We start from the raw sequence: 26039 nt of genomic DNA on the forward strand, positions 1-26039 counted from the left end.
AAGAGATATCCCCTTCAGATGGAGACGTTTTTACAAATGGGAATACCGTTATAAACAATTTACAAATAAACTCTTATGTTCCCGGTCTAAATGCCCTTGCAGCATTAACCAAGTTTTATGGAAGTGGAATCAACAACAACTTTAAAAGATAACCAAGTGAATTAAAGCATGCCACCCTGTTATTGCTATTGCTATCCATCAAGCTGGATCACTTGTATACTGCCTATAATATAGAACAGAAGGGAGAAGACCATCTGCACATACATTTTAAGGTTTCTTAAATAGGACTTAATTCTATATGGGAAAATTATGCATGTACTAAAAAGGTATTATCAATTGCAATGGTTCACTTACCTATACACTTTCCTTTGTGTACTTTAAACAGACCATTGGTATTAAAATACAACACTTCACCAGTTCCTGGAGAATCTTCAGTACTGCAAGCTGAATGCTGACGCTCTCTTCTGCAATGGAAACAACCACCATAGTCCACAGCAGTAAAAAGAAAGGTACCACGATATGTTCATGGATGCTCTTGGCTGATCCTACATTGAGCAAGGGTTGGACTAGATGGCCTGTATGTCCCCTTCCAACTCTGATCCCATTTTTATTAAAATTGCATTACCAAAACTAAATGGCCAATATTTAATATTCTAACTAGCATTTAAGCCTGTTGCATGCGGGAAGGCAATGGGCGCTAGCGGTGCTCCCCCCGAGGGCATGGCCAATGACTTACATTGTGTTCCCACAGTTGAGCGGGACAACAGGGCTGTAGTCGGTCTGGGTGGTGCGGCCAGCGGGCTGGGGGTGGTTGGGCAGGCGAAGCAGGGCAGCGCAGGAGCGGCTGCTACGGCAGGCAGGTAGGGGCTGGCTCCAAGGCTTGGTGAGTGCCTCGTGGCCAGCTGAGCTGCTCGTGGCCCCTGACACTACCGGGCGACATCCTGTTCCAGCAGGCTGCTGGGGTGACGGCCCTGCAGCCATTTAGGTGGTGCACAGCAGGCAAGGTTGGAGGTGTGCTGGCTGGCCGAGTTGCTCATAGCCCCTGATGCTGCCAGGCTACCTCCTGTTCCCACAGGCTGCTGGGGTGACCATCCCACAGCCATCCGGGCTGGTGTGTAGCAGCTAAAGCAAGAGGTGTGCTGGCCGGGTAAGCTGCTCTCAGCCCCTGACACCGCCGAGCAACCTCCTGTCCCAACAGGACACTAGGGTGATGGCCCTGCAGCCGTTCGGGGAGGTAGGCAAGGCGGGAGGTGTGCTGGTGGCTGGTGCGATGGCTGCACAGCTAGGGGGTCTGCAGCGGCTGCTGGAAGCTGTTTTTATTGGAAACTGATGCAGGGCAGGAACGCCCTCCTCGGCTGCCACGCAGGGTCTGGGCACGAGACTGCCAGAGCACCTCGCAGCCCGCTTCTGGGGACGGATGCTCCAGGGGCCAGCCCAATCTGGTTGCGCCCAGTCCAGATTGGCCCGTGTGGGTAGAAGCACAGTTTGGACACCGGATGTGATCCCAGACAGCACTCTGCCCACAGAGGCTTTTCACAAATATTAAGGAGAACAATGGTAAGGATAGGCAGCAAGTGAACTGCACAAACTCATCTGCACACAGTTCCACTGGCCACCATCAATGAAACTGCTTGATAAAGTTCTGAGACTCTCAACCACCTGTTCATAAAATCACTGCTCAATTATCTTCCACTGTCATGTTTGCCTTTAAGACAGTGTTATATCACTGCATAAAGACACAGCCTTGATCTACCAGAGGACTTCCATGAATAGAAAAGAGGGGTGATTCTGCAGATAGCCTGTTCCCATCATAGACTTCCAGCCTCCTTACTGCTTTCTGGTGGTGGGGGAGATACCCCATCTTTCAGGAGCAATTTGGAGGTGGGGGGACGACGACACTGGGCTACTGCAAGATGGAAGAGGTGGGGAAATTCTGCTCTGCTGATAGAAATCTCCTCCATCAGCTGAAATTACCACTGCATCCAAGCCATACAGCCTATTTGTAATGGTTAACCATATTCTGTTTACACTTTTATTTATACCAAGTTTCAGTACTTAACCTGCACTTTGCAAAAGATCATAAAAGATGTCTACAATTTAATTCAGACATCTAGGCTTGGACCCTTACAGCTGCTCCATGTGTGCTCTCTCTGAGCATTGCAGAGACAGTTCACTGCTGTACAGCTTGTTCCTAGGCACTTTGCTTGTGCTAGACCAAGTGTTTGTCAAGGAGCTGTCTGAAGTGCCTAGCATAAGAAAAATGTGTCCAGTAACAAAGGACCACCTCTATTGGGCCTAAAACATAGGATTCAAGCCCCAAAACCTTGCAATTAGATATATGTAAAGGGAGTATATGGTTGTTTTGTTCAGAGGAAAACCCATACATACTTAGAGCGTCCTGTGGAATGTGCACGATTTTTATTAGCCCCTCCATGTTCAACAGCACCTCCATTTAAACTGGGAGGTATTTTATGCTCTGCAGCATCTTTGTTGGTACAGTTCTCCTGGCTTATCAAAGTGGCACTTTCCAAACGTTCCTGAAAATACCAAAAGGAGAAAGATAACTGAGCATCCCTAGTGCTTCCCAATCCTTTAGTAAGCAGGAATCCTGGCTGGGATGGCACTTCCTGAGAAATGGGGGAGATTATTTTCACCAGCCGCCTTCTCCCTGCAAGCATGTACTTCTTACTACCGTCCATGTTCTTCCTGAGGATCCCATTCTGAAGAGCCCAATGGGTTGCAGCAGAGGATGGACTCAGAATTACATTCAAAGAAATCTCCTGATGATTTAATACAATTTTTAAGCTTACCTGCTTAGCCATTTCCTTTTTTTTTCTTCCTTCCTTTTTTTCTTCTTCCCTTCTCTGAATCTCATTTAGAATTTCACGTTGCTGAAATAAATGTTATTGCAATGAAAAAGTCTCTCTAGTCTTAATGCAGATACTCAAATGAAGCCAGCAATCCTGGACGACTGCTGTTTGTAAAAGACAAACAAGGGGTCTCACAATTACAAACTGTAGCTTGGATAAAGAACAATACCACAAATTTGAAAAGCTTCACCCACTGCAAGCTAAGAAAACAAATTTAAAAAACATTATTCTACTGATTGGAGTACAAAAAGGGGGGGGGGGGAGAGACAAAAGAAGTTCCCAGGTCACGTGATGAAGAAAAGTTACAGCAGGGAATAAAACTGGATCCAGGACTTCTACTGAAGTTCAAAGGCTAGTTATAGCTCTCCTGTCCGTACTATGGACATGAATGGAAAAAATCTCATGGCAAAGATCTCTAGGAACATGAGGCTTTGTCTGTTATTCTGCAAACAGCTTGGGCCACTGCCCTTCTCACCCTCTCCCTTCCCAGCTGTTTTCAAAACCTAGCAGATACTCAAATTAAGCTAGCAATCCTGGAGGACTGCGGTTTGTAAAAGACCAACAAAGGGTCTCACAATTACAAACTGTAGCTTGGATACCAGCAATAGTATCCTAAGTAACAGAAAGTACTTCCTTTAGCTGAATAGACTTTCCCTGCTTCCCTTTTCCTGCTGCAGCTCACTGATAACCTTAAAATGAAGTCCCTGGAAGGGAAGGGACCCCAGGATCAGTGTATGAAGCAAATCAGAGGCCACAATTATGAATTATCCGTACAACTGGTTCCCAACTATACAATTTCCACAGCTCAGGGTGTCAGCTTCCTAAGTGTTGACTTGAAGTGTAGAGGAAAACAGAAATATCAAGAAAATTGGCCATCTCACCATCTCTTCTTCTTTCCTCTTAAGATCCTGAATTCGACGCTGTTCTTCCTGGGCTAGCCTTTCTTGTTCCTTTTGTTGATTCTTCAGCATTTCTTCATGGAAAGACTTTAAAGGTGGCTTATTGTAGTCACTGAGAAAGGACTGGACATAATCTGCCAGCTCAAATATCATCACCTGTGTAGATAAGACAAATTTCTATCCTGCCTTATCTCCTTGAATTCAACAATGTGTCAAGCACGTTACAAAGAAATAAATCACAATTCAATTAACAAACCTAGAGCAGATTAAAATACACAATTTACCAGATTAAAAGCATTAATAAAAGCAGGGTTATAATGCACAGGATCAGCAAACTCATAGCCGAATCTGCTGGAAAAATTCATTCTTTGTCAACTGCTGTGTAGAAAGGACAGCTTTGCATTTTTCTAAATGTAACAAGGATACCTTAAAGCAGTGGTCCCCAACCTTTTTATCACCAGGGACTGGTCAATGCTTGACAATTTTGCTGAGGCCTGGGGGGGGGTGAGGTAGTCTTTTACCGAGGAATCGTCACCGCCGCCTAAGCCCCTGCTCTACTTGCTTTCCCGCTGGTGCCCCTGACTTCCCACTGCCCACTGGGGGGCGCTGCCAGCAGCAGCTGTGCAGTGACACAATGAGGGGGAGCCCCAGCCATGGTGACTGTTGGAGAGCACCAAAGGTGAGCCGGCAGCAGAGTGGAAGGGCAGCCCCCAAGGCTGCAGCCAGGGAGGAGGACGAGGAGGAGCTGCGGCCAGTACCAACTGATCCACGAACCGGTACCAGTCTCTGGACTGGGGGTTGGGGACCACTGCCTTAAAGGGCAGACTGTCTGAAGAATTATGCAACTAGCTTAAGGCAACAAATAAGGCAAATTCTATGTATGTCTTTGCCAGCATCCAATTAACATGTATGTCTTTGCCAGCATCCCTGATTTTAATGGCACTCAAAAACCTTTAAGACTGGCATGCAAGGTAAGCATGAGTAAACGTCTGAAACAAAACATCAAAATCTTTTGTTGCATGTATTTCAGCGATGCAAACCCCAGCAGTTTCTTCCAGTCTTGGCACTTAAAACAGCCATGCACAGAAACTGTTCTATAATTACATTTATATAAGTCTGAATCATGTCGGCTAAGAGCTACAACTTAGTGGCTGATTTCAGAATTGTGTTTTAGAGAAACATCGTATCACATACAATAAAAAAATAACCAGATTTAAATCTATTACAGGTTGATCATAACAAAATGAATGTAAAACACTATTAATATTGCATCATATCTGTGGCAACTAAGCATCACACTGTGAACATTAATCACAACAGTGAATGGGAGAGCTTCTCTCTCAATCATATTTAATTCTTTTCAATTATTCAATATTCCATGCCTGGGAAGCAAGGATAAAGTGAAGAGAAGATACTTTTTCTGATGGAATTATTCAGATAAATGATTTAGAAAGCTACAAGAGACAGAAAAAAGTAATTCTGTTCATCTTCCAGAAGCATGTATTGTAAAAATAATATCAAGTATCTAAATACTTAAATATAAATAACTGCCTTGATCTGAGTGGGCCAAGCCAGTGTGACCTTGTCAGATCTCAGAAGCTAAGGAGGGTCGGTCCGCTTTAGTACTTTTATGGGAGACCACCAAGGAAACCCAGGGGCTTTTTGCACGCCTTCAAAATAGCACAATGGTTGCCAACTGAAAACGCTACTGATTTGCTGTTATGCACAATGTCGTCGACAATCTGCCACACACCTGAAACCAATCTGCAAAAAGCGCTTCCTTGTAGCGCTTTCAGGGAAATCCCCAAAAGTGGATTCACCCTCCGGAAAGCGATACACTCCTGCAACCAATCTGCAACACTAGCGAAAAAGACCTGTGCATTAACATTGTTTTGGTTTCTCCAAAGTCCCTCCCCCTGGCTCTCTTCTCTGATCTTCCGGCGAAGCGATCGCCATTTTTTTTTCCTCCGAGCGAGCGGGGATAAACGCACCAGCGAGCCTCTTTCAGTTTAGAGGCTTCCCCGGCTTCAGTCCCTCCCCTTCAGTCACTAAGCACAAAGAACAGAGAAGCCCGTTTGTTGATGTATTTTCCCTTTATTTTTTACACATCCATTCAGCCGAACATCGGGCCCGTGAGGGGGGGGGGGATTTTTTTTTTCACTCGGAGGGAGCGTGGCAACGATCAAACGACAGCTCAAACACACCAGGCAGCTGGATGGGTCTCCCCGTTGCAACGAATTAACACAGATTCGTTGCAATGGGTCTGTTTTTTTTTTTAAAAAAACCTTTCTTAAAGGGAAAGGGGCTGTTTGGGAGCATGCTAACGGCTGCCCATTGGCTGCTTGACGGCCAGGGGCGGGACGAGCTCGGCAATAGCGCTTCCTTTCTAGCGATTTCTGCCGAGACCGGAAGCCTGTGGGAAACGCTACAAAACGCAACTGGATTCCACTACAAAGGCAGGTATGCATAACGACGAATTCCACTATTTTAAATGGCGATTTTTCATTCAGTGACCAATTTGCTACAAAGATCCCGGTGCGTAAAGCCCCCCAGGGTTGCTACACAGAGGCATGCAATAGCAAACCATTTCTCTATCTTTTGCCTTGAAAACTCTATGGCAGGGGTGGCCAAACTGTGACTCTCCACCATGCTGGCAGGGGCTCCTGGGAATTGTAGTCCATGGGCATCTGGAAAACCACAGTTTGGCCATCCCTGCTCTATGGGATCACCATAAATTGTTTCTGACTTCATGGTACTTTCCACCACCACACCAGCAAAATAACTAGGAGACGTACCAAAACATAGTACCAAAGTCAGTCCCTACCCTCACATCCAGTTTACAGATACACTTTACAGATGTGAAGCTACCATACACCCACTTGGACCACTGGTTCTTCTAGCACAGTGTGAAGAAGAAGAAGAGTTGGTTCTTATATGCTGCTTTTCTCTACCCGAAGGAGTCACAAAGCAGCTTACAATCTCCTTCCCTTTCCTCTCCCCACAACAGATGCACTGTGAGGTAGGTGAGGCTGAGAGAGCCCTAATATTACTGGTCACCCAGCTGGCTGCATGTGGGGAAATGTGGAAACAAACTTGGCTCACCAGATTCAAAGTCCGCACTCCTAACCCCTACACCAAGTTGGTCTACAATGGCTAAAGGGGGAGCTCTCCAGAACAGAGGGATCTTTTCCCCAGTGCCTTCTATCTGGACCCTTTTAAATGGAGACACCAGGAACTGAACCTGATGTTTGCAGAGCAATAACAAATATATGCAGTTGTTCACACAGCATCTCACATTCCAGTTCAAAAGCCATATTCTCAGCACTGTCCAATATTTTATGCAAAATTAAAGCAAAAAATTAAAACACTTACCTCTCCACAGCATTGTTTTGCTAATTCCTCTAGTTTGGATTTCAACAAGTTAAGGTTTTCATTTGACAAGCCCTTTGCATTTTTAAGCTGAATTTCTGGAACGCTAGATGGGAGAAAAATAAAAGCCACAAGAGAGAGGACTTCAACTTCACAAATGCATATGCAGATTAAATAATAGCAATGTAGCCTGTGCTATTATCATACCTCAGCCATTAAACATCATCCAAAAATTATATGGTTCTGTAAACACATTGACTTTGTAGTCCCCCAATGTAAGTGATTTGTCCATGCAAGTCAATAAAGATAGTACAAGAGCAAACTGCCCCCAGCAGTTGACCCCTTTTAACCACTAACATGGTTAGTGGACTCCGGGGAATGGTAGAGGACAGGAAGGCCTGGATGATTATTGTCCATGGGGTCGCGATGGGTCAGACATGACTTCGCACCTAACAACAACCACTAACAAGTCTCATTTGCTTCTTACTATCATGCTTGATTTCTGTATATTCTACCACGGAATGTTTCTAGGAGGATACAGGAAAGAATTCCGCATATGTGGCACAGAGGTTCCAGCTGACCAGATGCTATCAGAGCACGAACATTTGGGGTCCTAATATTTTCTCTTTGTTTCTGTAAGCTCCACTCATATTCAGCAGAGGGCATTGCAGTCTTCTTTGTGACCCAATGGCAGTTAATCCAAGCACTCACAGGCATGCTTTGAAAGTAATGCACACAGATAAAGTCATATCTGCTACAAAGTTTAGGTAAAAACATTTGTGTCAAGTAATCCAACTGTACAATCTACCCAGTTATAACTGGTATAGGAAAATTACAGAATATATACAAATTAAATTACTCACGTGTCAGGGTAGGTGTGTGGACATTTTACCCACAAGTCAACTTTGGCATAAACTTCATGGTCACCACTCAAGCCCTGAGGTCGCAAAACTAAATTGATTTCTGGTGACTGTCGCACCTGAGCCATTAAGAAAAAACAATGTTCATATATTAGGAATAAAGGCAAGCCACTAGGTGTGAACAGCAAGACAAACTTGGAGAAAGACCAGGCTTTAAAATGCATTTCAGGCCCTTGGCCATTTCTGTGAAAAATGTGGCCGGAAAGGAACTCTGTCAAAGCCTCCACTGCCATTTACACATAAAGCAACATTCCAACGGGTAGTTGTGTTAATCAAATAGCAATCATAGCAAAAAAACAAGACTTATGGCACCTTAAATAGCATAAGCTTTTGACAATTAGGAGAAAAGAACTGCATAGGTGAGTAGGCACAATCAGGGTTCTTGGTATTTCAGCTTTTGTCCAAGGCAAAATATGATCACTGGTAAAATTTAATTACCAAACAAAGTGCTACCAATTATTAGAGAACTTCCCAAAATCACTCGGGGCTACTTCTCTGTAGTTTTTAAAAAAATGTGTCAAAGAGTTCCTTTCCCCTGATGATAACTGCCCACAGCTGGATATCAGACATAACTTCAGAAGCAAACTGAGCATGCTACAGTTCAACACATACCTAGTAGTACGAAAGGAATTACTGCCATACATACAGTCAGTCACAGAGAGGGATGCTTCAGATTTTTTAGATAGTGGCAACAAGAGAAGTCTGAGTGATAAATCATCTTTCCTGTTACTTTTAGTCTCAAACAAAATCGGATGTGTACATATTCTTTGGGTGTGAATACAAAATGTGTGTGTGTCTCCCTTCGCCATTGCATGAGATGCCAAAGAGCCAGGTGAGAAATAAGAATCAAATATGCTTTCTTTGTAACTTCCGTAGAATATTGGAAGTGGCAGAATGAGAGAAAATGGCTCCCAAAGAAGACAGCCCACTGCTATTTCCAGGAAGAGGATCAGCCTGATCATGTGCAAGTACCTCCCCCCTCACTGATACTGCCTTGTCAGGCAACTTTCCCAAAAGCTTATTTGCTCATGAAGAAACCACACACGCTGCCATGCTGAATCAAGGGAGAAGAATTTTTCATCCATGCATGGATGAATGAACTACAGCTGTAGTCGTGTACCTGAGCGAAATGACTGCTTTGTGCAAGAGTGAGAGATGGAATCTGAAAGAGAAAGAGATAGTATGCATCTCTGGGTAGAAGATAAAAAACTATTCTATATCATCACCGGCACTTGCATACCATTAAATATTCAACAATGAACAAAACAAAGGTTTTAAAGAAGCTGTTACTTTTCATTTTTGTGAGGGGCTCTGTAGTTAACAAAGTGACAATCCCTCCTTAATCCTGGTATATACTAGCATACCTATATGGGCATTTGGATGATCAAGCTCACTACTGTAGGTAAGGCAGTTTGCTAAACATAGTCTCCATCTACTGTAGAGATGCATAGCAACAGGGTGTTGTTGCTGATGTTAGGTGCAAAGTCGTGTCCGACCCATGGCGACCCCATGGACAATGATCCTCCAGGTCTTCCTGTCCTCTACCATTCCCCGGAGTCCATTTAAGTTTGCACCTACTGCTTCAGTGACTCCATCCAGCCACCTCATTCTGTCGTCTGTAGCAACAGGGTGTAATCCCATAAACTGGAGGCAAGAGGATTACAGCACTTTTTCTTAACCCCCCCCCCCCAGCAGCACTTACAGAACCTGGAAAAGATTATTCCCAGCGTCATGGGATTCTCAGCCACAAGGCAAGGAGGATGTACTGAGGATGAATTAGGAGCCCAACCTGCCCCCCTCCCTCCTTTGCATTGCTGGATTACTGTATTCAATCCACATCTTTATATAAAAAAAGAAAACATATCCACATGTCTGTAATCTACTTGCTGGAGTTATTTGAGAATCTAACCAAAGCTAACACATTTTGTGGCAGGGCATGAGCTTTCATGAGTCACTGTCCACTTCTTCAAATATCAAATACCCAAAGATGTGAGAAGGGGTTCATCAAAGCTCATACCCTGCCACAAATTTTGTTAGTCTTTAAGGTTCTACTGGACTCTCGGTTCAAAGCCTTAAGAATCTGACAAGCATGGTATCACCCCTTACTAGATTAAAGGCTGGAGTTAGAGGATAGTCATTTTAGAAAATTAAAGGAGGTAAGACAGAGCTATTGCTACCTACACGTATTTTCATTTATTTCACTTCATTATTGTCTGATCAAAACAGTTTTTGAAGGATTACAAAAAACTATTTGTCCAGATATGATGATGAAAGAAGTAAGACAACATCACATACAGAGATGGCTTTCACCATGTTCAACTTTGGAAAACTACTCTCTCTCTCTGCCATCATAATGATACAGAGGAGAAGATAAAAATACACATGATAAACAGGAGAGCTATGGTTGCTTGTTACTCTATAATGCTAGGACTATGTGAACATCTGACCAATTAAATAAGTATCCAACAGGAATAAAAAATAGGCACCCCACCTTAGTACCCCCGTTGGGCATCAGCAATAGCAGCATAAGGTAAACCCAGTAAGATACAAATACATGCAATTAATAATGTAACTCACTCAATAATTTTGTGGCTATATTTTTCTTGGTTATGGGGCTGAGTTAATTAGGGCAAGCCATGCACAAAGAATATTTATTAATTATGGAAAGAATACAAAACCTACCAGGGGTTAATTACAGCGTGCCCCTGTTGTATCAAGGGCATCCAAATAGTACAAAACAACAAGTAACCTAGAGGTAACATGACGTGCTTGACAACAGCAGGCATCTGGCTATGTCATTAAAATATAATTTTTAAGCAGTTGTTACTGCAAAGTGACAAAACTGGAGCTAGTTTCATAAAATCTTATGCCTAAACCATTTGAATGCTAAGCTAAAGGGAAAGAACCTGGTTACTAGTGATGTGCAGACTGAACTCAATGGAGGTCTGCAGAAGACTAGCATTACATTGTCACTTGGACTGGTAGAAACTAGTTACCATCTTTGTTCTAATCAACCTATTATATACACGAGGACCCGCATTTTGATTCATAATACTAAAGACATCAGGAATAAATATAATCCAAACACAAAATCAAATTAATTCACTTCATTAACTGTAACTCAAATAAGAACTAACAGACTGCATGTGAAGCAATACCAAAATCAGCAGTATTACTGCAGATAATTCCTGTGATCATCCACAAGCAGATGACAATGATGTGTTATCAGCTGGAATCCAAGAAGCACTCAACTCCAATAGCTGCCAAAAAAAAATAAAATACAGATATGTTTCAAATAAACTACAAATGTTTCAAATATTCTAGAAGAATTCAGGAAGCGGAATGTCAGAATGAATTTTTCACCTATATCCCTCTGAAAAGAGTAAAACAAATATTTACCAAGAAATCTGAGATTTGCACTCATCCTGTTCATCTGGCAAAAAACCCACCTGGATCCTCAGCAGGTGGACTACATTTATCAGATGGGCTAGCAGCTGTTTTTGACACATGTATGGAAGTTGCTAAGATTGTTCTGACACTGATGAAATAGGCTGTGATGACAGACACTTCAGAGTATCACAAAAAACAAAAACTTTGAAACAGATACATTGTTTGGTTGATAATTTAGAATCTGTCTCCAAACACCTAGAAAGAAGGATAGTATAAATACCCAACAATTATTCTGGATCAACACAAGACTCCTAAGCACACTGCCCAACCGCCTCTTCTTATGAATGGAACAGGAAGACTTTCAGATCCATCAAGATTTGTTTTTTAATTTAAAAAGCAGAACTGATGGTTCTGCTAAACTTGTTGCTGCCAGACAGCACAATTAATGAAGAGGCTCAAGTTTGATAAGCTGCAAGTAGAATCATAGGGCAAAAGAATGACACCCAATAAATTCCAATTCACACTGATCTCAGTTTTAACTGGAATTGCATTTGCAACACTGTTATTGCTTCTTTGAACAGTGAATATGGAGGTGCCCCAGAGAGACTCTAAAGCAGTGGTCCCCAACCCCTGGTCCGGAGACCGGTACCGGTCCGTGGATCAGTCGGTACCAAGCCGCGGCTCCTCCTCGTCCTCCTGCTACCTTGGGGGCTGCTACCTTGGGGGCTGCCCTGCCACTCTGCTGCTGGCTCACCTTTGGTGCTCTCCAGTGGCCGCCATGGCTGGGGCCCCTCAGCGGGCAGTAGGAAAACAGGGGCACCAGCAGGAAAGCAAGCGGAGCAGGGGCTCAGGCGGCAAAGACGTCCCTTGGCAAAAGACTACCCCCTCCCCGGGCCTCAGTGAAATTGTCAAGCGTTGACCGGTCCCCGGGGATAAAAAGGTTGGGGACCACTGCTCTAAAGCACATTCTTTGGCAACAATAGCATATAATGTATGTAGTTCTTACAATACACTAAATTATGTATCTGTGCCCTTCCCCAAAAAGCCAAACAATGTAAGAAAAGCTTACTCCACTGAAATATTGTATTTTAAATTATTTACAACTATTGCACTACAAATAATTTCTCAGTCATGTTTTGAACTTGTTTTAATATAATGTTTTATTCACTCCTCCCCCCCAATATATTATTGTTCAACTACTTTTAGTAACTGGGAAAACTTTTGAGAGAGCACATAAAATCGTAGCTTTATTCAATGTACACTAAACATGCTAGAAACAGATTATGCAATAGATTTGGCCATCTGAAAATTTCCAATTCAAGTAAGTTCTGTAAAGGCCAGCTTTTTGGTATGGACATTTTTGTGAAGCAAAGCCAGGGTGTTCTCTCCCCCTTCACATTCATAGCACCAGGTTTTGTGCTTTCTGCTTCCCTGCCTTGTGCTCTTTGTTTCCACCTCCGTATCAGCTCAGCTCTAATATTTTAAATTGCTGCACTTGTAAAACACACTCGAGATGCTTTGTTAAATCTGCAACACTGCATTTCTGCAACTGACTCGGCAAAAGTTCAGTCTCTGTTTAAATCCAGGCTCCCTATTTTAACCAGCTTGTGGACTGAATCATACATTTAAGACTTTGCTCAAAGACCATACCAAACTACAAACAGAACTATGATTAATTGGGAAATTGGCCCATTGTGACAAGCAAGGCACTGTGGATCCCTGTATTCTATATTGCAATAAACAATGCTGCTGGAAAGCATCTTGCTTACCCAGCAACCCCGCGATCGCAAGGCAGGGAGCCCCCGGCACCCGCATTCCGCGCGACTGCCGGGGGCTCCCTTGCTCGGTGGCCTGACGCAGTGAGAGGCGCTTTGTGCCTCTCGCCGCGTCAGGCCATGGGCAAAGGAGCAACTGCGAGCCGTTGCTCCGGCGGGGACTCGGAGGGACCAATCGGCAGTCCCTCCAGTAGTCTGTCCCGAGGAAGGGGCCAATCGGTACCCTTCCTCATCACGGACACATCCCGCCTCCCAAGCCCTTATCCTTTTATTTGGGCTGTGTTACGATAATTCCCAATGACACCCAATAGAGGCAATCATTCCAAAGAATCCTGCTCCTATTTGTATTGCCTGGTGTCAACTCCATTAATTCAGACTCTGTTTTTTTCTTGGTCATACTAGGTCAAGAGTAGCCTGTACACTACTGGTAGCCCATTGGTTGCTGCAGGGTATAGTATAACTTGTGCATCCCCTAAAAGTCCCAGTAAAAGAAATAACAGCTTAATTTCTGATACTCTTTACAGTTTCTTTCTAGAAAGAAACTCAGTAATATGCTGTGGTGTGGGAATCAAGGTATTTTTCATTATTCATAAGAAGCCCTTATTAAAGAAAAGGCTGGCATTCCCTGTGCTAGATTGTCACAGAATATGACACATGGATTTTTACATAAGTATCTATCTGGCCGTTTTTAACAAGATGTCTTAAGGGCCATACTGGGCATAATGGTAGGAGATCTGAAATCAGCATTCCTGCTGTCTTCCCAAACTATACCTCACATGTAAGAGCAACTTGGGGGGGGGGAGGGAGTACACTGTACTACTTTAAATCAGGAGCAAATTTAGTTCCTTTGTAAAGGAAGAGGCAGGACAACAAGCTTTAATGAACAAATGCAAGTAAATATTATTTCAACAAACACCTTTATGCTCTCCCCTTCACCTTAGCCTTTCTCAACTTTTTTACTGTTGAGAAACCCCTGAAACATTCTTCAGGCTTTGAGAAACCCCACAAGTGGCACAATTGTGCAGAATATGGTTGGGGAGCATAGTTATATACACGCCCATGTGGGGCTTCTCCCCTTCCAGGCATATCACTGGCCATTTTGAGGGGGGAGGGCAGGTCAACATGACCACATATGGACATATCACCTGATAAATGTTTAACAAATTTTAAAAATATAGAAAACATTAATTCACTCCCCCCCCCCCCATTCAGGAAACCCTTTCAGAACTGTCAAGAAATCCCAGGACTTCACAAAACCTTGGCTGAGAACACCCACCTTAACTAAACCAACAACAGAGTGACACCTTAAGAGAACTACATAAAGATTCAGCATTCACACATGGAATGAGGGAAAATAATATGTGACAGCAAACTTCTTTCCTTCCCGTCTATATCCAAAACCAGCAGCTTTGAGCTGCAGTGTTTCCACTAAAAATAAACTGTCTTTTCCCCTCAGGAGCCTCAAAAAAGTACAATCAAAACCTTCAAATTCTGAAGTATGCAAATTTATTTGAAGTCATTTAAAGCCAGACAGGTGAATTTCTTTAAAAAAATATTTAACTAATTTACATTCCTACAAAATAAGTACTTTGAGTTTTGGTCCCAAAATATGTTCTCCTAAACTATTTATTTTCCTGGAAGCAGCAGCATATTTTTGCTTTGTTTGTTATGCACAAATGTAGCAACTAGAGAGCCTCTTGTGGCGCAGAGTGGTAAGGCAGCCGTCTGAAAGCTTTGCCCATGAGGCTGGGAGTTCAATCCCAGCAGCCGGCTCAAGGTTGACTCAGCCTTCCATCCTTCCGAGGTCGGTAAAATGAGTACCCAGCTTGCTGGGGGGTAAACGGTAATGACTGGGGAAGGCACTGGCAAACCACCCCGTATTGAGTCTGCCATGAAAACGCTAGAGGGCGTCACCCCAAGGGTCAGACATGACCCGGTGCTTGCACAGGGGATACCTTTACCTTTAGCAACTAGAAGTTTGTTTGGTTTCTTACAGTGTTCAACAAGATTTCAGATATTTTTTTTACAGCCTGCAATATGGATTTATATTGTGTTATTGTGTTTTAACTTGGTTTTAATGGGGCTTGATGGGGACTTTTTGGATTGGAACCTGTTTTGTAACCCACCATGAGCTGGTTTTGCTGGGAGTGGCAGACAATCAATCAATATGATTTCCAGTGAATGTCTCCCCACACATTTTAGCCTAGTACTACATACATGTGTCAGTATATTGTGGGTAAGTGTTTTGTTTTTAACTAACAGGATGAGAGGAAAGGGTATCAAGTATCACACACAAATATCTTGGGAAAGGAAGAATGGCCTTTGGGGAAAATATATTCCAAATAATGATCTTGCTAATTGCACTTAATTTAACAGTAGGCAATACTTTACTGGTTAGTTTTTAGTCTACACAAGGTGCTGCACACCTCTTGGGAATAGCAAAAAAAGAACAGCTCCCTTTGATACTTATTATCTCTCTCTGGAGAATATGATGTCTAATAACTGCCACATACTTGGGTATCTCAGACAAAGAATGGAAAGAGATTCAGAAAACGATACTGAGAAATATACTCAGAGGACAACTGTGTAGCTGATTCCTGCCGTTCTTCATGGTTTCTTTCACTGGATCAAAAGATATAATCATCATTGCTGATCTGGTTCATGGATACATAATGAAAGCATGGAGGAAAAGTACTGGTGAGCTTTCTGTTTACGTTCGATAGAAATTTAGAACCAGGAATTCTATTCAGCAAGTTATCCAGTTCTCTTCCTGAAATCAAAATCAGTACATTAAGATCCAGGATTTCTAATCTTACATTACAGGTACATATACTCTTGCTCTCCCAGCTAATTAATGTCAATAATTACCACCTTCACACAACTAGGAAGGCCATAAACAAAGATTTTATATAAACTATATATGCACAAACTTTCCTTCAGCAGGCAGAGGACAGATATGTGGGGCAATGCTCCACACCTGCTACACTAGCGTTATTGCTTGTGTCTTGTACATACAGTTCTTCATGCACCTGACGGTGGGCCCTGGCTCACAAAAGCTTATGCCACAATAAATACGCCACTATGGGAAAGCGTCAGAAGACAGTGGCTTTGCATACGGTGGAATTTAAAGATGTCCTTCTCTACCCCAAGCATACACTGAAAAGAGAGAAACAGATACTTTTGCAGCACTTCTGAGTGCGGCCTACATAAAGAACGGTACTATTTTCCACATCTCCCTCTGGTTGCCAGGTCAAGCGCATTCAAACGCTACAATAAGAAGGTAGTCGGAGCAACCCCGCCGTCCGATTTCCGGGGGAGGACCTCACTCCTTGACTAAAATGCTTCCAGCTCACTACATAACCACGCGCACCACAAAACCGCTAAGGAGCCCAGCTTCTCTCGCTTTACTACCTTCCACGGTCGGTCATGCCGTAAATCCTGAAAATCTTGCCCGTAGATGGCCTCCAGCACTTGCAGCTCGTTCTCCTGCCGGACCTGGTAGCTCTCGGGCTGCTCCGAGCAGCTGTCGGCCGCCTCCCGGGCCATGTCAGCCCCGTCGAGCGCGAGCCGAACACCGCTCGCTCCTTCCCTCCGCCCATCCAGCAGCGTTGGGGCCGGCAGAACGGAAGCCGCTCTGCTTGCGAGCTCCACCAATTCGGATGCTGCCCCTTGCGGGGACACGGGAAGCGGTCTGGGCGCTGCAGGCTCATAAAGGTCGATCGGCCAGTCCCCGGTTGAAATGGCCGCTTTTCAAGGCTCTGGCGGCGCTTCCCTCGCAATGTTCCCCGGGGCGTCTCAGCACTTGTCCCCTAAAGCGACCGCGACTGCAGGCCGCGCTTGATCCAGCGCCCATGTAAAAACAACTCTTTTCGCCGGCAGGGCTCGTGAGCGTTTGTGGAGGGCCTGCAGTCCCAAATGCTACAGCATACACACACTGACCAGTCCGGGTTTTTTTTACTATTAAAGCCATAGGAGCTTTTCCTACCAAGCTGGTCAAGTGTCAATGCGTGAGAAAGGCCTCTATCCCACTTGGAATCCGCCCTTCCTCCGAATCATGTGGTGTAATATCTTTGCAGGTACATATACAGGACGCTCCTGTATTCAAAACTAGGATGAAGTACATTCATGGATGATGAGGGGAGGTTAAATTACACTGTAATTTAATTTAATAAGTTTGTTATTAGCTTTTTATATTTGTATGTCAGCTACTAACTTTTACCATGAGTTGGATCAGAACCGATGGGATGAAATTCTTAACTGAAAAGAATTTTTGGCTGAACGTCCGGAAGAAGTTCCTGAAAGAGTGGTTCCTCAGTGGAACGGGCTTCCTCCGGAGGTGGTGAGTTCTCTTTCTTTGGACGTTTTTAAGCAGAGGCTAGATAGTCATCTGAGAGAAATGCTGATTTTATGAACTTGGGCAGATTGTGAGTGTGTGGGCAAGAAGGGATGTGTCAGTGTTTGTCTCTTGGGGCCCTTTCTTGCATACCCAGGGAGTCACCGATCACCACTATGGGATGGTAGGTGGATTTCCTCCAGGCCAGGCTGGATTCTGGAGATTTTTGAATCACTTGGTCATGGAATTGGGGTCACTGTGGGTGGCCAAGTAGTTGTGAGTTCCTGCACTGTGCAGGGGTTGGACTAGATGACCCTGGGGATTCCTTCCAACTCTAGGGTTCTATGTTTCAATGGGAGTTAAAGATCTCTCTGGAGCAGAGCTTTTTCTAACTACTCTTTACCAAGAGAGTCATCCTTTATCCAAGGACTGAGGAAAAAGTTAGGTAGTAAAACAAAAGGATGCAAGAGGGAGAGAGAATGAAGTTTCTAGTTGCTCAGGCATCTCAAGGAGTTGCTTTGGACTGGACTGGTGGCTGTGCAAATCTGGGAAGTGATTACAGGTGTTAACCAGGCCTATTGCTGTCTCTTGCACTTTATTGTCTTTGAATTGCTAACTAACTACCAGGCAGGGCTGCCTTGGAGTTCTCCCTGAATATATATATATATATTCCAGAATATCCTGTTGCATTGTCCCTAACCTCTCTGTTTCAAAAAGTGATTTGTCTGAGACTCTCTGGTCTTGAGATGTTTGGGACAAAAGCATATATAAAGATATTTTAAGTAACTATTAATTATTTAAATACATGAAGGCAAGTTCCAAACAGTATGCTTTACTGTCTTTCACTATAGATCTATACAGAGGCATGACAAAGTTGTCTGTTTTATTTTCAATCCCATTCCTAAAAACACCTAACATATAATTTACCTTTTTTTTTACTGCTACAGCCCACTAGATTGACACTTTCATTGAGATATCCACTACAACCCCAAGATTTTCCCCCTCTCCATTTCAGTGAGCTCAGACCCCATTATCTTATACTTATCTTATACTTAAAGTTGAGGGGGGGGTTGTCAGAATGTGCATCACCTTACACTTATCAACCATATGCTTCATCTGCCACATTGTTGCCCACTCACCCAGTTTGTGGAGGTTCTCCAGAAGCTCTTCAGTCAGCCTTGGTTTTCAGTATCCTGAATAATTTTTTTGTCATCCGCAAACTTGGCCACAATACTATTCACCCCTAATTCCTAATCATTTATGAATAAATTAAATAGTACTAGCCCCAGTACCAATCCTTCTGGGAGCCCATTGCTTACTTCCTTCCATTGTTGGGACTGTCCATTGATTCCTGTTCTTTGCTTTCTGTAATTTAACCAGTTTTTAATCCATAATGGAATGCATCCTCTTATCCCATGACTCCTAAGTTTACTCAGGAATATTTGGTGTGGTATCTTGTCAAAGCCTTTTGAAAGTCCATGTAACATCTACAGACTCACTGTTGTCTACATGCCTGTTCACTTTCTCAAAAAACTTCAAAAAGTTGGTGAAGTAGGACTTGCTTTTGCAGAAGCCATGCTGATTGTCCCTCAGCAGTCTATGTATCTAACAATTCTATCTTTGTTTACAGTTTCTACTAATTTGCCTGAGACAGATGTTATGCTGACTGCCCTGTAATTTCCTGCTTTCCTTCTAGATCAATTTTTTAAAAAATTAGTCATATTTGCTACTCTCCAGACTTCTGATACAGCAGCTGGTTTTTAGTTGCCTCAGTAGTTCTAGAACCATCTCTGTTTATCTCAGTTTGGCTCAGTACTTCAGATTTCCCTTTTTGAAAATTGGAGTTGTGGCATAGTTATGTGCCCCACATGTACGTGTTGACATATTCAGAACACACATCTATAAATCTGTGGTATTCTTTGCAACCATGCAAATCTGAAAATTAAAACTCTGTTTGCAAGTTTCTTACCATGTGCAAATTTGCTTTGACGTGATGTATATGTTATGTTGGCAGAGTTAGATGAGTCACAAATGGGATCAAGATTGCAGGGAGAAATATCAACAACCTCAGATATGCAGATGATACCACTCTAATGGCAGAAAGCAAAGAGGAACTAAACAGCCTGTTGATGCGGGTAAAGAGTGCAAAGGTTGGCTTGAAACTCAACATCACGAAAACGAAGATCATGGTATCCAGCCCTCTCTATTCCTGGCAAATAGATGGGGAAGAAATGGAGGTAGTGACAGATTTTATTTTCCTGGGCTCCAAGATCATTGCAGATGGGGACTGCAGCAAAGAAATTAAAAGAGGCTTGCTCCTGGGGAGGAAAGCTATGGCAAATCTAGACAGCATCCTAAAAAGCAGAGACATAACTCTGCCAACAAAAGTGCATCTAGTCAAGGCTATGATATTCCCAGCTGCAATGTATGGCTGTGAAAGCTGGACCATAAGGAAGGCCGAGCGCCAAAGAATTGAGGCTTTTGAACTCTGGTGCTGGAGAAGACTCTTGCGAGTCCCTTGGACTGCAAGGCGAACAAACTGGTCAGTCGTAGAGGAGATCAGGCCAGATCCTGAAGATGAAACTCAAATACTTTGGCCACCTCATGAGAAGGAAGGACTCCCTGGAGAAGAGCCTAATGCTGGGAGCGATTGAGGGCAAAAGAAGAAGAGGACGACAGAGAATGAGGTGGCTGGATGGAGTCACTGAAGCAGTCGGTGCAAATTTAAAGGGACTCCGGGGAATGGTAGAGGACAGGAAGGCCTGGAAGATCGTTGTCCATGGGGTCGCGATGGGTCGGACACGACTTCGCACCTAACAACAACAACAGTTACCAACCTCCATATTTTGGCTAGAGACCTTCTAAAATTACTGTTTTGAGCCAACAGAAATCAGTTCTCCTGAAGAAAATGGCTGCTTGTGAAGTTGATCTCTGTGGCATGGTAACCAGCTGAAGTTGGAAATTCCAGATAAATATGTTGTTACATTAGTACTTACTCAATTGTCAACACTGTAATTTTGAATAAAGTCTTTCCAATTCTCTGCTGGGATTAAATCCTTAATTCTAAACCAAGAAAAATACTTCGCTCTTTCATAGGCTGGAAACATCTCTGTTATTTTTAGCTGAAGCCCTTCAAACTTTCCTGTTGACAAAAATATATAACAACATCAATAATCTCTAGAGCAGTGGTCCCCAACCCCTGGTCCGGGGACCGGTCCCGGTCCGTGGATCAGTCGGTACCGCAGCTCCTCCTCATCCCCCACTCTGGCTGCTGCCTCGGGGGCTGCCCTGCCATTCTGCCGCCAGCTCACTTTTGGTGCTCTCCGGTGGCCACCATGGCTTGGGCTCTCCCTCGGCGTGGCACTGCGCAGCTGCTGCTGGCAGCACCCCCCAGTGGGCAGCAGCAAGTCAGGAGTGCCGGCAGGAAAGCAAGTGGAACAGGGGCTAGCCCCCCCCCCGGGCCTCAGTAAAATTGTGAAGCGTTGACCAGTCCCCAGTGATAAAAAGGTTGGGGACCACTGGATCAGGTAAGTAATGAAAAGTAGGCATAATATTTTTTGCTGGAATGAAAACCTAAATTTAAAGTGAGGAAAAATCCTTTGCTCTCTGGTGGTGAATCTCCCAATGCAGTAGTCACAGCTAACTATACAGCTGTAATGCCTATCAATTACTTACTGCTGTGCTCAGGAAGAAAACACAATTAAAGATACAGTAATAGTATGAATCTTTTAGTGCTCTTATAAAGCAGATAGATCAGATACAGAAGTCTTTATTGGCCTTATGACCAATATATGCAAAGTAATACAGAATAATATAATTAAAAACAGACATAATTTCTGTTTCAATAAAAACAGAATTGATTCTAAAAACATTACCTAAAAACAATGCAGTATGGGAGGTTTGTGCAGGGACTGTGCAGGGATCAAGCGATCTATTGACAATTACAATTTCATCCAATTGAGATTGAAAGGTGGACAAAATGTTGGATATCAAAATGCAGTAAGAGAAGAATTTGGGGGCTGATCAAAATAATATGAGGAAGGAGATCTGGGACCTTGCAGCCATGAAAACACAATCTCTCTGCTATAGGAATACCGTTAAACCTCCCTAAGAAAACAAAGGAAAAGAGTTTAACCGAGCAAGCATGAAAGCTTCCTGTCAAAGTAAGATTCTGTAGTTGTGAAGTGAAGGGCGGGGCGGGGAGGGAGGGGAGGGGTAGCTTTGTAAAGTGGAATAATGTTCCATGCACAAGGAGAGCAAGATGAAGAGGAATGTGAAAGTAGGGTCTGGTAATCAATGTCCTCAAATCTCCTTACTATGTGCTTATAGATACTTTTCTCAAGACCAGTCAATGAATGTACATCTATACAGTTTGGAATTGTGGGGATCACTTAACAGGGCAGCCAAAAGGTTACTAGACTGAGCCAGTATCTAAAGGCTCTGGTTTCATGTAGCTGTTGACCAAATTCAGCAATTATGGTGTCATTAGCCATATTTCTAGGAATTTGAAAAAGCGATCTGAAAAAGGACACATGAAGTGATTCTAGATTGTGGTTATATGCTTTGATCCAGTTTGGTATACCATAAAACAGCTGTGGAACCATTTTGGCAATATATATTTTCAGCACTGCACTTAAATCATGATTGCCTTTTTGGAAATAGAATTTTGTCAAAAGGGCCAACGGTCCTTTCATGGAGCACCTAACCTTCTTCTTATGCGTTAACCATTTGTTGTTAAAGTTGAAGGTGATACCTAGGTATTTAAAATGATAGACCTGTTCAATGTTATCTCCACCAATTTCCCATGAATATTTATAATAACTTTCTGCAAAGACCATTATTTTGGTCTTTTCAAAATTAATTTTTAGATGATTTATCAAACAATACTCAGAAAATTTGTTGAGGTAGCACGTAAGACCAGTTCTTGTTCTAGATATTATAACTGTGTCATCAGCATACAAAAGTAGGGGTGTGGTAAAGCAGATGTATGTACTACCAAATGTCTTGTGTTACAAAGATTAAATATTCTGAAAGGTACAGCTTTGAGGCATGATCCTGTTAAAAATATTATATAGCTGGCCCATTCAGAATGTTTAATATCTGTAACATAACAAGACATATGGTAGTAAATAGCTCTGCTTTATAAGACCAATACTGAGAGTTACAGTGAAATGATTTCCCATTCTTGCCCATATCTTTGAATTATCCTGGAGATTTGTCTTGAAATAAGATAAGGTTTCCTGTGACTATATTCTTCATCTACCTTCTATATACCGCATGTATTACATTACACAGTTCTTCATTGAAAATAATCCAAGTAATCTAATATATATATAACCATATCTTTTTAAAGCATTTAATATGTGTTTTTCAAACTCAGTATAAGGGCAGTCAGAACAAAACCCTCACCATGAGTGGGGCAGGTAGTTATGAGTTCCTGCATTGTGCAAGGGGTTGGACTAGATTACCCTGGAAGTCCCTTCCAACTCTATGATTCTATGTAGTTTTTTTCCAAAAATGTTCCTGACATTTAAGTAACTCTACCTGGTTTCAATAATTTAATATATTCAAACTCATATCCTCTTTATGAATTTAAATATGCTTTCTAAATTGAATCTAAGGTCAATTGTAAAAATGTTTACCCATCCTGGCAGGGACACAAAAGTTGGGGAACAGAACAAGAACTGTGGTTACAATTTTGAACTGGAAAAGGGACCTAAAGATTTTCTAGGAAATAGGCAGGTTATTAAACTAGGGTTGCCAGCTCTGGCTTGGGAAATTCCTGGAGGCTTTGGGGGTAGAACCGGGAGAGGGTAGGATTTGGGGTGGGGAGGGACCTCAGTAGAGTATAATGTTATGAAGTCCACCCTCCAAAGCCGTCATTTTCTCCAGGGAAACCGATGTCTGTTGCCTTGAGGATCCAGAGGATCCCCAGGTCCCACATGGGGACTAGTATCCCGATAATAGGAGATCCGCATGCTGACTGCTGTAGGAGTGCCCCTGTGATTCTCCATGTTTATGTAGATTGGGAAAAAAATATAAAAAACATAGGGTTGGCAACTCTGGCTTGGGAAATTCCTGGATATTTGGAGTGGAGACTGGGGAGGGTGGGGCTTGGGGAAGGGTGGGACCTCACTGGAGTATAGTGCCATGCTTCAAGTTTCCATTTTCTCCCAAGAAACTGATTTCCAAATGATATTTTCTGGGGATCTTTTACAAACACCAATCCAACCATTCCTCACCCATACAATCTCATAACCCATGACAATTGTTATAATTCTGAAATTACGGTCCCATAGTCCACATTACTGAAAATGAATGCTTTTGCTACTTTTATTTAATAATAACAGAACCTGAGAGGCCTGTGAGTTTGCTAACTATTTTGTACGTTTTGGTCATTAAAGAGGGATTATCCTGTAAATGTCTTGATTTTTTACTTTGATGGATCAACATGGCTATAAACAGGCCAATTAATTTTAAAGGTTTTTTTTAACCTTTTCATTGCAAAATCATGAATTATTCCCCCAAAGTCAATTTATCTTGGAAGTTTACACTCAGTAGTAACTTTGCGTAGGTTGCTTAACCATTCTTGCCTCATAGTAAAATGCCTGAAGTGAGTGCTAGCTCAGCAAAAAACAAAACAAAAAAAAAAACCCAAACTCCATAAAGCTTTTTACACTTAACTGAAAATTAGTTGCAGTTGTTGCTTGTAAAATCTCATATTCTTTTTCAAAAGCAAACTATAGATTATTTTTCCAGGTGCAACATTTCAGAAGAAAAATTCTCAGAAAGATCTCTGCAATAATACCCATTTGGAAACGTCTTACTATTTCCCAGGGTCTCATAGTTTAGGACTGAAATAAAATGTAAAACAAACCTTATTGGTTGTTTCGAATCTGTGCTGTAATGCACAGATAACATTTGTCTAAAGTTGCATCAAAACATTCCTTTGGAAGAATGCTTTATGATTCCTCATGATCAGATGCTAGTGTTGCCAGTCCCAAGTTCGAAATACCTGGAGATTTGGGAAGTAGAGCCGGAGGAAGGTGAGGTTTAGAGAGAGGAGGGATTTCAAAGGGGCATAGAGTTTACCTTCCAAAGCAGCCATTTTCTCCAGGTGAACTGATCTCTGTTTCCTGTAGATTGATTGTAATAGGGGGAGATCTCCAGCTACCACATGTAGGTTCAGCAGAGAAGAAACTGATGATGGCTTTGTGATTAACCAGTTTATTCAAAGTACTGAGTCAAAACAGGTTCCTTGTTTTTGTATTTCGTGACTCAATATAAGTGTTTTCTTGGTCTCAAATAAAGAAATTCTCAATATCAACCAAGCTTTCAATATTTTCTGTCTAATATCAATTGCACCTAAAATGTTTTTGTGTTTTCAAACAGACATTGGGGATTCCATGACTAGTTTTTGCCGGACTGATCGGTCATCCATAACTACATGTAGGTTGGCAGCCCTATCAGATGCCCTATTGTCAGACACTCATCATTTTATTTATTTATTTGATTTATTTATTACACTTATATACTGCCCTCCCCTGAGACTCAGGGTGGTTTACATGAAACATAGAGGAACAGGAACATAGGAACAATCCTTATTCATGGTTCCTCTATATATTTGTGAAACAGCCTGGCTGCAACCTGATCGGCCCTGCCCCTGCAGTTCCTGCCCTCCATCCCTGGACTCTAGCCTCTTTGCTCTCAGATGCACCTCAGTGCCCGGAGCCAGCAGCAGGTAAGGGGAGAGGGCCCTGGGCAAAGGGTCATGGTGGAGGGCCTGCTAATGAGGGCCTCTTGGCCTGCTAAGCAGGGCCTGCTAATGAGGCCCTCCTGGTCTGCTAGGCTGGGCCTGCTAATGATGGCCTCTTGGTCTGCTAAGCAGGGCCTGCTAACGAGGGCCTCTTGGTCTGCTAGCTGGGCCTTCTAATGACGGCCTCCTGGCCTGCTGACTGCCTGCTAAGGAGCTCTGTCCCGGGCCTGCTAACGAGCTGGCCAGCCCCCACCTGCCCTACTTGATCCGGCTGCGAGCTGCAGCCCAAAGCCACCTTAAGCTTCCTGGCCGGGGGCCTAGGCAGGGGACCCTTTCAAGGCCTGTTCTTAGGAATGGGCTTTGAAGCTAGTATGGTATAACTCAGTAACCATGTCAGATAACAATAGTAAAAGCAGTAACAGTCACATCATGAAATTTTCTAGCAACTCTGGCAAAATTCCCATGCCTTCTCCTACAAGGAGTGTTTTCCCTTGTAGGAAAATGTAGGAAAATGCTTAAGTTTGCCAGTTCTGGGTTGCAAAATTCCTGGAGCCTTTGGGGATGGAGCCTGGGGAGTGTGGGATTTGGGGAGGGAAGGAACTTCAGCTGGTTACCATGCCACAGAGATCAACTTCACAAGCAGCCATTTTCTTCAGAATTGATTTCTGTTGTGAAAACCAGTAATTTTAGGAGATCTCTAGCCAAAATCTGGAGGTTTGTAACTGTT

The 26039-nt window shown here is 43.0% G+C and overlaps 2 protein-coding genes across 3 annotated transcripts in view; one reads left to right on the top strand and one right to left on the bottom strand.

Moving 5' to 3' along the window:
• Positions 1–16783, bottom strand: part of EIF2AK4 (eukaryotic translation initiation factor 2 alpha kinase 4) — a 55317-nt gene extending 38534 nt beyond the window's left edge. Inside the window, exons 1-8 of one of the 2 annotated variants that reach the window (XM_077322928.1) lie at positions 16635–16769; positions 9179–9220; positions 8002–8117; positions 7142–7244; positions 3752–3925; positions 2811–2891; positions 2389–2537; positions 355–464 (exon numbers count right to left, since the gene is read on the bottom strand). In XM_077322928.1, the coding sequence (XP_077179043.1) occupies positions 355–464; positions 2389–2537; positions 2811–2891; positions 3752–3925; positions 7142–7244; positions 8002–8117; positions 9179–9220; positions 16635–16769 (910 nt within the window). Of the gene's footprint in view, positions 1–354; positions 465–2388; positions 2538–2810; positions 2892–3751; positions 3926–7141; positions 7245–8001; positions 8118–9178; positions 9221–16634 lie in introns of both variants that reach the window. The other variant, XM_077322929.1, reaches the window with a different exon arrangement.
• Positions 16784–16811: 28 nt separating this feature from the next.
• The window catches only part of GPR176 (G protein-coupled receptor 176), a 49141-nt gene continuing 39913 nt past the window's right edge, over positions 16812–26039 (top strand). Inside the window, exon 1 of the mRNA XM_077322939.1 lies at positions 16812–17562. The gene's annotated coding sequence lies outside the window, so the exon portion shown is untranslated. The remainder of the gene's footprint in view (positions 17563–26039) is intronic.

This window comes from Paroedura picta, chromosome 2, assembly GCF_049243985.1.
Source record: "Paroedura picta isolate Pp20150507F chromosome 2, Ppicta_v3.0, whole genome shotgun sequence".
Taxonomy (NCBI): Eukaryota; Metazoa; Chordata; class Lepidosauria; order Squamata; family Gekkonidae; genus Paroedura; species Paroedura picta.